The 10500-nt window shown below is 43.1% G+C and overlaps 1 protein-coding gene across 1 annotated transcript; it reads left to right on the plus strand.

Annotated features, from left to right (window-relative positions):
- Positions 1 to 558: 558 nt before the first annotated feature.
- On the plus strand, positions 559 to 8561 carry GJA10 (gap junction protein alpha 10). Its single transcript, XM_029944232.1, has 3 exons — positions 559 to 2143; positions 7032 to 7205; positions 7779 to 8561. The coding sequence occupies exons 1-2, from the start codon at positions 707 to 709 to the stop codon at positions 7068 to 7070; spliced, it is 1476 nt and encodes a 491-aa protein (XP_029800092.1). The 5' UTR covers positions 559 to 706; the 3' UTR covers positions 7071 to 7205; positions 7779 to 8561.
- Positions 8562 to 10500: the final 1939 nt, after the last annotated feature.

A 10500-nucleotide genomic window follows, 5' to 3' on the forward strand; every position in this document is an offset into this window, starting at 1 on the left:
TTGTTGTTGTTGTTGTTGTTGTTGTTGTTGTGTGATGATTTTTCCAGCGATAAGGTCAAGGAACCGAGTTTTAAAATGGGAAGACAATTCATCCCACTATTATTTTTTGATATATTCTGTGTGAAAAGAACAAAATGCTATAGAATGCGTCCCTGTGAAGAGTGTACAGGATGAGGGTTGTAAGACACAGACATCACAAAACTCATTTTAGGCACAGTGTCAAATGAGTGGTATAATCAATAGTGTAGGCATTCAGGAATGGGAAAAACCAGTCTGACTTGGGATGGCTAGGGAAAACTTCCTGGAAAAGTTGCGACTTATTGAAGATCACGTAGAATGTCTGGTTAATGGGGCCTCTCATATGGGCAGAGAAATGAACAAAACTTGGGATGGAATGCATTGTACAAATATGAGGGCCATTGCATATATGGAATGAGTCAACTTTGGGAGAGAAGGAAAGGATAGGCAGGCAATTGGATCCAATTGTGCAGGGTCTATAGTTTTTTTTCCCTCCAAAATCATATTCGTTGGGAGTATCCTATTTCATAAGCATGGACTGTAAATATTAGGGGTGGAAAATCCTTCATAGCTTTTCTGACATGAGAAAATAACCTGCTTTGTTGATAAGCCTGGTCTTTATACATTATATCCATGGGTGCTATTACCTTCAGTGTTTTCTGTATGTTTCAGAGACTAATCTCTTACCATGGGGGATTGGAATTTACTGGGTGGCATCCTAGAGGAAGTTCACTCCCACTCAACCATAGTGGGGAAAATCTGGCTGACCATTCTCTTCATTTTCCGAATACTGGTTCTCGCTGTGGCTGCTGAAGATGTCTGGGATGATGAACAGTCAGCATTTGCCTGCAATACCCAGCAGCCAGGTTGCAACAATATCTGTTATGATGATGCTTTCCCTATCTCTTTGATCAGGTTCTGGGTTTTACAGATCATCTTTGTATCTTCTCCTTCTTTGGTGTATATGGGCCATGCATTTTATAGACTCAGGGCCTTTGAAAAGGAGAGGCAGAGGAAAAAGCCACACCTTAGAGTCCAGATGGAGAATCCAGAGCTTGAACTGGAGGAGCAACAGAGGATAGATAGAGAGCTGAAGAGATTAGAGGAGCAGAAGAGAATCCATAAAGTCCCTCTGAAAGGATGTCTGCTGCGTAGTTATGTCTTACATATCTTGATGAGATCTGTGCTGGAAGTAGTGTTCATGATAGGCCAGTATGTTCTCTATGGGTTTCAAATGCACCCTCTTTACAAATGCACTCAACCTCCTTGCCCTAATGAAGTGGACTGCTTTGTATCCAGGCCCACAGAGAAGACAATTTTCATGCTCTTTATGCACAACATTGCAGCCGCCTCTTTGTTCCTTAATGTACTGGAAATATTTCATCTGGGAATCAGGAAAATCATGAGGGCACTCTATGAGAAATCTAGCAATGAGGACATTGAGGATGAAAGTGGCATGCCATACCATTTGAAAAAATATTCAGTGGCCCAGCCTTGTATGATTTGCTCTCCCTTGCCTAAAAGAATCTCTCTACTTCAAGCCAACAATCAACAGAAAGTCTGTCAAGTCAATGTGCAGAAGTCTAAAACCACATGTCAAAGCCTACATGCCAGGCAACTTGAAGTAGACCCTTGCTGTATTAAAAAAGAGTGGGCTGAGAAGGATCAGCACAGTGGACAGCTCCATGTCAGCCGCCCGTGGCCCTGGAATGACAGTACTCGAATTCAGCACCTGGGACAGCAACCAGACCATCCCTTTGGCCTAGAAAATGCAAAGTCCCAGTCCTGGTTAGGTACAGAGATGGCTCCTAGACACTGCCTATCCTATGCAATAGGAACCTGGGAGCAGTCCCAGGATCTACGACCCTCAGGAGAGCCTCTCAAAGATTTGCACAGTCACTGTAGAGACAGTGATGGCAGTGTGAAAGAGAGTGGGGTCTGGACAGACAGATCTCACCTGGACAGTCGCAAGGCCAGCTTTCTGTCCAGGTTGCTGTCTGAAAAGGGACAGTTGCACAGTGACTCAAGAAGCTCCAGTTCTCGGAATAGCTCTTGCTTGGATCTTCTGCATCCGGAAAATAGTCCCTTGCTTCTGCCTTCAGCCACTGGGCATAGACCATCAGTGGTAAGTAAGGACTATTACAAGAGATGTTCCACTCTGGCTACTTCTTAGCCTTCAATTTCTAATTTACTGGTGTGTATACGTGTGTGTTGAGAGAGAGGGAGAGGAGGTGAGGGAGGTTAATTTATGGAGAGTGGAATCCAGTCATTCAATACATTCAGATAACTTAGTTTATGAAATAAACTTACTGAACACTTACTTTATATCATTCAGTCTTGCAAGTGCTGGTTTATAAATGGATAAAATACTGTCTCTCTCATCAAAGGGCTCAGAGTCTAGATGGGGAAGTTAGACAGGTAAACATAAATGTGATCACATATAAGATGCCATTTTAGAAGGAGTGGGCAGGCAGAGGGAGTGGCCAATTCTTTATGCATGGGTCAGGAAAAGCTTCATTGTTGAAGTTACTTTTGAATTGAGTTTTTTTTTTTTTGGTTGTTGTTGAATTGAGTCTCAAAAGATGTAGTGCGTTTCTCCAGACCTGTGAGGACTGGGGTACATGAAGGAAGGCCACCTCAGTACAGGGAGCAGCATAGACAGAGGCTGAGAGGTGTGACACAGTAGGGCTGTCTGGGGAGCTACATGTGGCTGGAGCACTGGGTGGTAGGAAGGCTATAGAGAGGGAAGGTGGGAGAAGGGTCATGGAGGCCTGTAGGAAGGCAACAGAGAACCCATAGAGAGTGTGCAGCAGAGGAGTGATGGAATCAGCATTACATTTCACAAAGCTCTTTTATCACAGTGCGGAAAATGGATCAGAAGAGGGAGTGTTTGTAACCTTGAGTTGCCCTTGTCTCACTGAAGAAGGAGGGTATGCTCCATTGTTTTAATAGCTCTGGCATTTAAAAGTCATATATGTATATTTGGTGATATATTTGCAAAGACTAAAATCAATACAGTATTGATTTTAGTTCTCTTCTCTGAAAAGCCAGTGTGGAATAAGCATTTCCTGGCCATTGTTAAGATATAATGGATATTTACTGGGGAGTCTTCTTAGTTCTGGAAAAAAAATGAATGACATTTTCTTTATCCACTGCTCCTAACAGCTTTAAAGGTTATTTTTTTTAAGTTTATTTATTTTTGAGAGAGAGAGAGAGAGAGAGAGAGGCAGAGAGGGAGGAAGACAGAATCCGAAGCATGCTCCACGCTTTGAGCTGTCAGCACAGAGCCCGATGTGGGCTCGAACCCACGGACTGTGAGATCACGACCTGAGTCAAAGTTGGGCGCTTAGTTGACTGAGTCACCTAGGTTCCTCATAATAGTGTTTTTTTTTTTCAATTAAAAAGAAACTTCCCCTAGTTGAGCTCCCTTGGTTGAACTTACATATTGCTTTATTCTGTTGATGATAATGATTAAATCTATAATGACTAAATCTCTATTCCAGTTTCACTCATCTCCCGTGTGTTTAGAGATATTTTCTTGCTTCACTAAAGCCATATCTTGAGGAGGCATCATCCTACTCCGCTTTTTCTATAATACTTCTTTCAAACTGATATTCATTTCTTGGCAGTGACCAGCCATCTACTCAGGAGACTATGTTTAAGATCAGAGTGTGGCTACTTGGAACTCCATAACAAGAGTTCTCAACCCTGGCCACAAGTTAGAGTCATCTGGGAGCTCTTAAAAATTGTCATGCCCAGGACTCATCCAATTTCATTTAACCCAGGATCTCTAGGGGTAGGGGGATGCAGGATCAGTATGTATATATGTATGTGTGTACACATATGTGTATATATATATATGTATATATATGTATATATATGTATATATATGTAAGCTCTATACAGTAAAGTCTTGAATTGTGAGTAACTTGTTCTGTGAGTGTTCCACAAGATGAGCAAACATTTCTAATAAATTTTAACTTGATAAACGAGCAACATCTTGCAATACGAGTAGTGTGTGATGTCGAATGTCATGTGATCACAACTGAGCCAAAGGTTCTTGAAATTTGCTTTGATATACAAATGCTCTGGATTACAAGCATGTTTCAGGAATGAATTATGCTTGCAACCAAGGTTTTACTGTATATGTATATATGTGTGTATATGTATATGTGTGTGTGTGTGTGTGTATTTATGAACACTACCTAATTCCAAGATCAAGACTTAGATCCTCTACAGACTGAGCCAGCCAAGTGCCTGTATGCTTAGTAGGTTTTTTTAAATGTTTTATTTATTTTTGATAGAGAGAGACACAGAGCATGAGAGGGGGAGGGGCAGAGAGAGAAGGAGACACAGAACCAGAAGCATACTCCAGGCTCCGAGCTAGCTGTCAGCACAGAGCCTGACGCGGGGCTCGAACCCACGAACGTGAGATCTGACCTGAGCCGAAGCCGGAGGCTTAACCGAATGAGCCACCCAGGCGCCCCGCTTAGTAGTTTTTAAACTCACATGGTGATTGCAATGTGCGGCCAGGCTCAAGAACCACTATTTTAGAGTAACCTTGCCAGTGTGCTTCTTACCTACATTTGTGAAGTCAGGAAGACCATTTTAATCATTATCCCTCTCTTGTATCTGCTTCCATGTGAAAGGGTTATTTGTTTTGTCAGAGAATTGAGGCAGGGATGGTAGTGTTTAGTTGAGACAGATTTTCTTAATCTTTCAGATTATCTTTTGGGAGAGGCCAGCCATTCTTGTGAGTCTGGAGAAAAGATGATGAAGGTGACAGGCCCCCTTTCTTTTTTGTCTTCCACTTTCTTCCCTGTTTTTTTTTTTTAATGTTTCTGGGAATTACAAATAATGTCTTTGGACACAAGGCTTTCCTGCTTATGGTCACTTTCCCCCAAGCCTCTTTCAGGGTTGACAGGAGACTTCACTTCCCAAATGGCAGGAAGACTTGGGGATTGAGGCCACAGCTGTCAACTCCTGAGCACTGTGGCTGACATATCATGCTTCTTGCCAACAGAGGGATCTTTAACTAGAAATTAGTGCAGGAAACAGGATTATAATCATCCAATATCAAAATATGGACTGCAAACTGCCTTTTTTTTTTTTTTTTTTTTTACAATTCATGCTTTTGTATGGAATTGAGGCGCCATAAGATACTTGATGGCCAGTTAGCCATTCTAACTTGTTTCTCCTGCACACAGTGTTGCAGTGAATGTTTCATACATGTATCTTTAATAGGTATCCAGAAGTGGAACTGTTGGCTTAATGGGCACACACAGTTTATATTTTGATGCTGAAAATTTTTGCTCAATCAGGACCACACCAATTTATTTTCTTACCAGCACATTGGTACCTCTTTTCCCACACTCTTGTTCAGACCAGCCACTATCTTCTGTACCCCCTCCCCACCCAATCTGATGAACTAGACATGTTTCCCTTCATTTTAATTTACATCTGTAATTACCAGTAAGGTTGTTCATGTGTATTGTTCATTTGTATTTCTACCATGAATGATCCTTGCCTATCTTTTCTGTTGGGATATTTGTCTTTCTTCTGGTTTCTAGGAGCTCTTATATGGTATTATAGTTAACTCTTTGTCTGTATATATATATGGAAAGATTTTCTTCCAGTCTGCCTGTATCTTATCACTGTTTATAGCATCTTTGAATTTTTAATATTACATTAAATCTAAAATCTCTATTACTTATAGGTTCTTTGTCTCATTTGAGAAGGTCTTGGCGCACCTGGATGGCTCAGTCAGTTAAGCGTCTGACTCTTGATTTTGGCTCAGGTCATGATCTTGTAGTCGTGAGCTCGAGCCCTGAGTCAGGCTCCACACTGAGCATGAACCTTGCATGGGATTCTCTCTCTCCCTCTGTCTGCCCCTCTCCTGCTCATACTCTCTCTCTCTCTCAAAATAAATAAATAAACATTAAAAAAGAGAGAGAAGGGGGCACCTGGGTGGCTCAGTCAGTTAAGCCTCCGGCTTCGGCTCAGGTCAGATCTTATATTCGTGGGTTCGAGCCCCGCGGCAGGCTCTGTGCTGACAGCTAGCTCAGAGCCTGGAGCCTGCTTCCGGTTCTGTGTCTCCTTCTCTCTCTGCCCCTCCCCTTCTCATGCTCTGTTTCTCTCTGTATCAAAAATAAATAAAACATAAAAAAAATTTTAAAAGAGAGAGAAGGTCTTTTTTTGACTCAACATTAAAAAAGACTACTGGATGGATGTTTTGAGGATGGATTGTACTAATTTATTGAACCCTTTGGCTGAGAAGTTTTATATAACAATTAACAATGAATCTAAAGAAGAGGAGAAAGTAACCCACTTCATTTAGAGCCTGATAGTGTTCTAGACACTGTCATGGGCTTCCTCTATGCAACTCTGGAATTATTTCCATTTTATGAATAAAGAAATAGATGACTTTCCCAAAGTCATACAGTTAGGATATGATGAAGCGTAGTCCTTGGGACATGGCAGGGACACAAGTTAATATTTACTGGGTGAGTGAATGAGCTGGAATTCTATCCCAAGCCCGTCTGACTCAACCCAAGCTCTTTCTTCTATACTTTGTTGCTACTTCTTGCTCTTTCTGCACAAGGGAGCCTAAATATAGCATATTTTTAGGATCAAGGATAGATTACTGAAAAATAGAATATGCCACATTGGATCACTTTCCACATTCTACAAAGTGAAAAATCTGGCTAATTGTAAAGGGGGCAAAGATGGAGCTTTGGAAAAGGTTGGCTTATAGTTTTAGACCTGGATTTTGGATAAAAACAACTGGGGAAGGATAAGAAGATGGCAGGTGGGATCAGAGCTTTCAGGGGCTAGAACCTCTTACAGGGGCATTCATCTCTGGGTCAATCTAGAATGGTCTTCTGCAACAGGTTTTGATTGGATCCCTGGTATCTGTGACATATACAGGATCCTAGGTGGGTGGGCAGGACTGACTTTTTACAAGCCCTTTGAGTCTATTTACGTTGGTTTGTCTTGCTTTCTATCTCTTCCAGAATACCCTTCTAGAACTTTCATCTATTATGAAAAAATAATTCATGCTTGGGGTCAGAAAAATGGACCAAGGAGCAACCAGCATCTGCAGGAGAAAAGTTGCACCTCTGTGAGCTCAAACTGCATGAAGAACTGTGGGAACCATTCCCTCTGCAGAGACACCCACCAGGCCATGGGTGTGTACAGGGTGTTCCCAATGGGGCCGGCCTCCACAGGAGACACTTCCCTGATGGGGCTGGGGTCAACCTCTCACTGCCCCACCTGGCCTCACGGCCTGAGACAGGTCTGACCTTGGGCAGGATTAGGCAGGGAGGAAGTGTGCACCAGGAGAGAAAATCCAAGGTAAAAGCTGCTGCCACTCTGAGGGGAGAAGAACCGAGGAGCAGCTGTTTTCCCCCATCCAGCAGCCTCCTGGGGCTTGTTACCCCTCTTGCTGCAGAGAGCAGCCCAGGTCTGTGGTGGCACAGCAGTGGCAGTTGGGACCATTGGATAGATAGGGAGATGGATAGATAGATAGATAGATAGATAGGGAGATAGGGAGATGGACAGACAGACAGACTAGATAGATAGATAGGTAGATAGGTAGACAGAGATAGATTTCTCTCCTATTGGTTCTGTCTCTCCGGAGAACCCCAGTACACTGGCTAACTGCCTGGGATATTGCAGAAGGGAGCCCAGCATAGGATGGGGCTGGTCTGTGTTTCTAGCCCAAATGGCTTCTAAGTCTTCTGTGTCCCCATGCTTTGCAGAAGTGGAAATGAGGCGTGGAGCCATGAAGAGGCAAGATCTGTTCCACAGTGAGTTGGAAGAAGAGCCAGTGAAGACCAGGTGGATGAAAATGATGCTGGGGCCAAGTCCAAGTGGGAGCCATTAAGTGGCATACCGTATTTCGGATGCTTAAGACACATCTATACCTGTTATATCTACAACTGTGTAAAGTTATTGTTGCCCCCATTTCATAAATCAGAGAAGGTTCAAGGAGACTAAGTACCTTGCCCCACAGGTAAAGGTCACAGAGCTAAAGTGCATGCTGTGCAGCTGAATTGAAACCCAGATCCAGATCCAGCTGTTCCAAAGCCTGGGCTCCTTCCAGGAAGCTGTGAAGTCGTGCTCTCTCTCTTGTCCGTCAGCCCCTGGGCCATGATTTATTTGCACGTCTGTCTGCCCAACTAGCCTGTGAAAGCTGTAACAATAAGGTCTGTGCATTTTAAATCCCGGATGCCCAGCATGCAGCACAGTGTTGGCTGAATGAGTACATGTTTATGTATAGATGCATAAGACAATGTAGTACCCACGGCTTTCAGCTCGCCAGTCTTCTCCTTATTCACTAGTGTTCTGTCATGTCCTGTCAATAGGATTATTATGAGAGATTCTTTCAGAAGAGTCTGTAGGACAGCATTTTTTTCTTTGATTTAAATTTCCTTTACCCTCAGAAGCCTTATAAGGTCATCAACTGTTCAGTACAAATAAAAGTTTTAAAAAAAGGGCCACCTGGGTGGCTCAGTTGGCTAAGCATTCGACTCTTGATCTCAGCTTAGGTCTTGATGGCAGGGTCATGAGTTCAAGCCCCAAGCTGGGCTCCATGCTGGGCATGAAGCCCACTTAGAAAAAAAAATTAAAGGACCAGTGTAAAATGTAATGCTCCCAGTAAATGCTGGTGCGTCAATGACGGTTTCCATCTATTGCTTTAGGATGAGGATCGCTGCCTCAAGGATGCACTTGTCTTCAAGGGGGAAGAATAAAATCTAGTCATGAAGAACCAGCAATGGCTCTTTTTGGCTCACCGAGCAGGCCAGTGGCAGGTATATGTTGGGATCTGTAGGAGCCAGGGGTGGTGAAGACAGAAGGTATCATGTTCTTGAATCAAATAAAAGACACTTGCATCATGGGATGTGGGATGAGTGGCTTTTTCCACTTCTTGGACACCAAGAAGTCTTACATTCATTTATACCAGGAAAGCAAAGCTGCTCAATGGGGAGAATTGGAAACCTGTCCCACTCAGGCACTCTCACAAGCTGATGTCAAACATCAAGTACAGTCTTGCTAGTGTGTCCTGATCGAGGGGGAGGGGTGAGGGGTTGGAGAAGTAGAACTGTTGGGAAGAACAGCCTAATTATTTACAAACAGAACAAAACTGTTCGCAGGGACTGGCGTAGGGGTAGCCAATCTGAGAATCCTCATTGTACCCTGGAAGTAGATATTAATCCTTCCTAAGGTGCACATTCAAAGGAAAGAAAATAATGGCCACTGCCCATTTCGGGCAAGACAGTGTTTGAAAGCTTCCTTTCTGCAACACACAATAGCTTTTTTATTCTATTTCCAATTATGACGGTCATCCCTACCACAAGTGCAAACATCAGGGTCGAAGGTGCAAATGGCTATCAGTTCTAAATGACCAGGTTTTCTTTTTTTTAAGTTTGTTTATTTGTTTTTAAAGGTGGGGGAGGGGCAGAGAGAGAGGGAGAGAGAATCCCAAGCAGGCTCTGTGCTGTCATAGTGAATCCTGACTATGGGATTTGATGTCATGAACCATAAGATCATAACCTGAGCTGAAATCAAGAGTTGGAGGTTTACCCGACTGAGCCGCCCAGGCGCCCCTAATGACCAGGTTTTCTTAGCAAAATTTTGAGACTAGGACCCACCTGCCTTTTCTAGAATGGATTGAATAACTTCACATCTTCATGCAAATGACTATTATTTTACCTTTCACACCTAAAATGTTATAACTTTGTTGTTTTCAGAATGGCACACATTTGCTAACCCCATAATATGCTCCCTGGAAGTCCTCTTTGACTCTGGAGGAGGCCCAGGGAGTAGAATTCAGTAACCTTTAATTTCGGTTTTCCTCTCTGGTGGAAGGGGCGAGGCCGTGCACTTCCTGACGCTCCGATCTCAGCAGCGCTGTGCTCTTCAGACATCATGAGAATGTATTATTTATGGCCTTACTGACAGCTTAGCCAGAACGCGGGAGGCCAGCGTCACTCACGGTCATGTGGCCTGCCCCTATTCAACATCTTGCTTTCCCTTTATATCAAAATCCAAGATCCAAAATGATCGAATATACTTTTCTAGTTGCAATGTATTTACTCCCTTAACCACAATTCTAAACTCCTTGCCTTACTAATTATTGTATCTTGGTGTTGCTTTAATGCCCCTTTCTTTCTGCTGACTTTCATTTAGCTTTTTCTTTCAAATTAAACCTATTATTATATATTTTTTAGATTTATTTATTTTTGAGAGAATGAGAGCATGAGTGGGGGAGGGGCAGAGAGAGAAGGAGACACAGATTCCGAAGCAGGCTCCAGCCTCTGAGCAAGTGGTCCGCACAAGATGCGGAGCTTGCACCCATGAACCATGAGACCATGATCTGAGCTGAAGTCGAACGCTCAACTGACAGCCACCCAGGCTCTCCAACCTATTATTTTGGGATAATTGTAGATTCACATGCCCTTGTATGAAACAATACCCTTC

The sequence above is a fragment of the Suricata suricatta genome, chromosome 7 (assembly GCF_006229205.1).
Source record: "Suricata suricatta isolate VVHF042 chromosome 7, meerkat_22Aug2017_6uvM2_HiC, whole genome shotgun sequence".
NCBI classification, from domain to species: Eukaryota; Metazoa; Chordata; class Mammalia; order Carnivora; family Herpestidae; genus Suricata; species Suricata suricatta.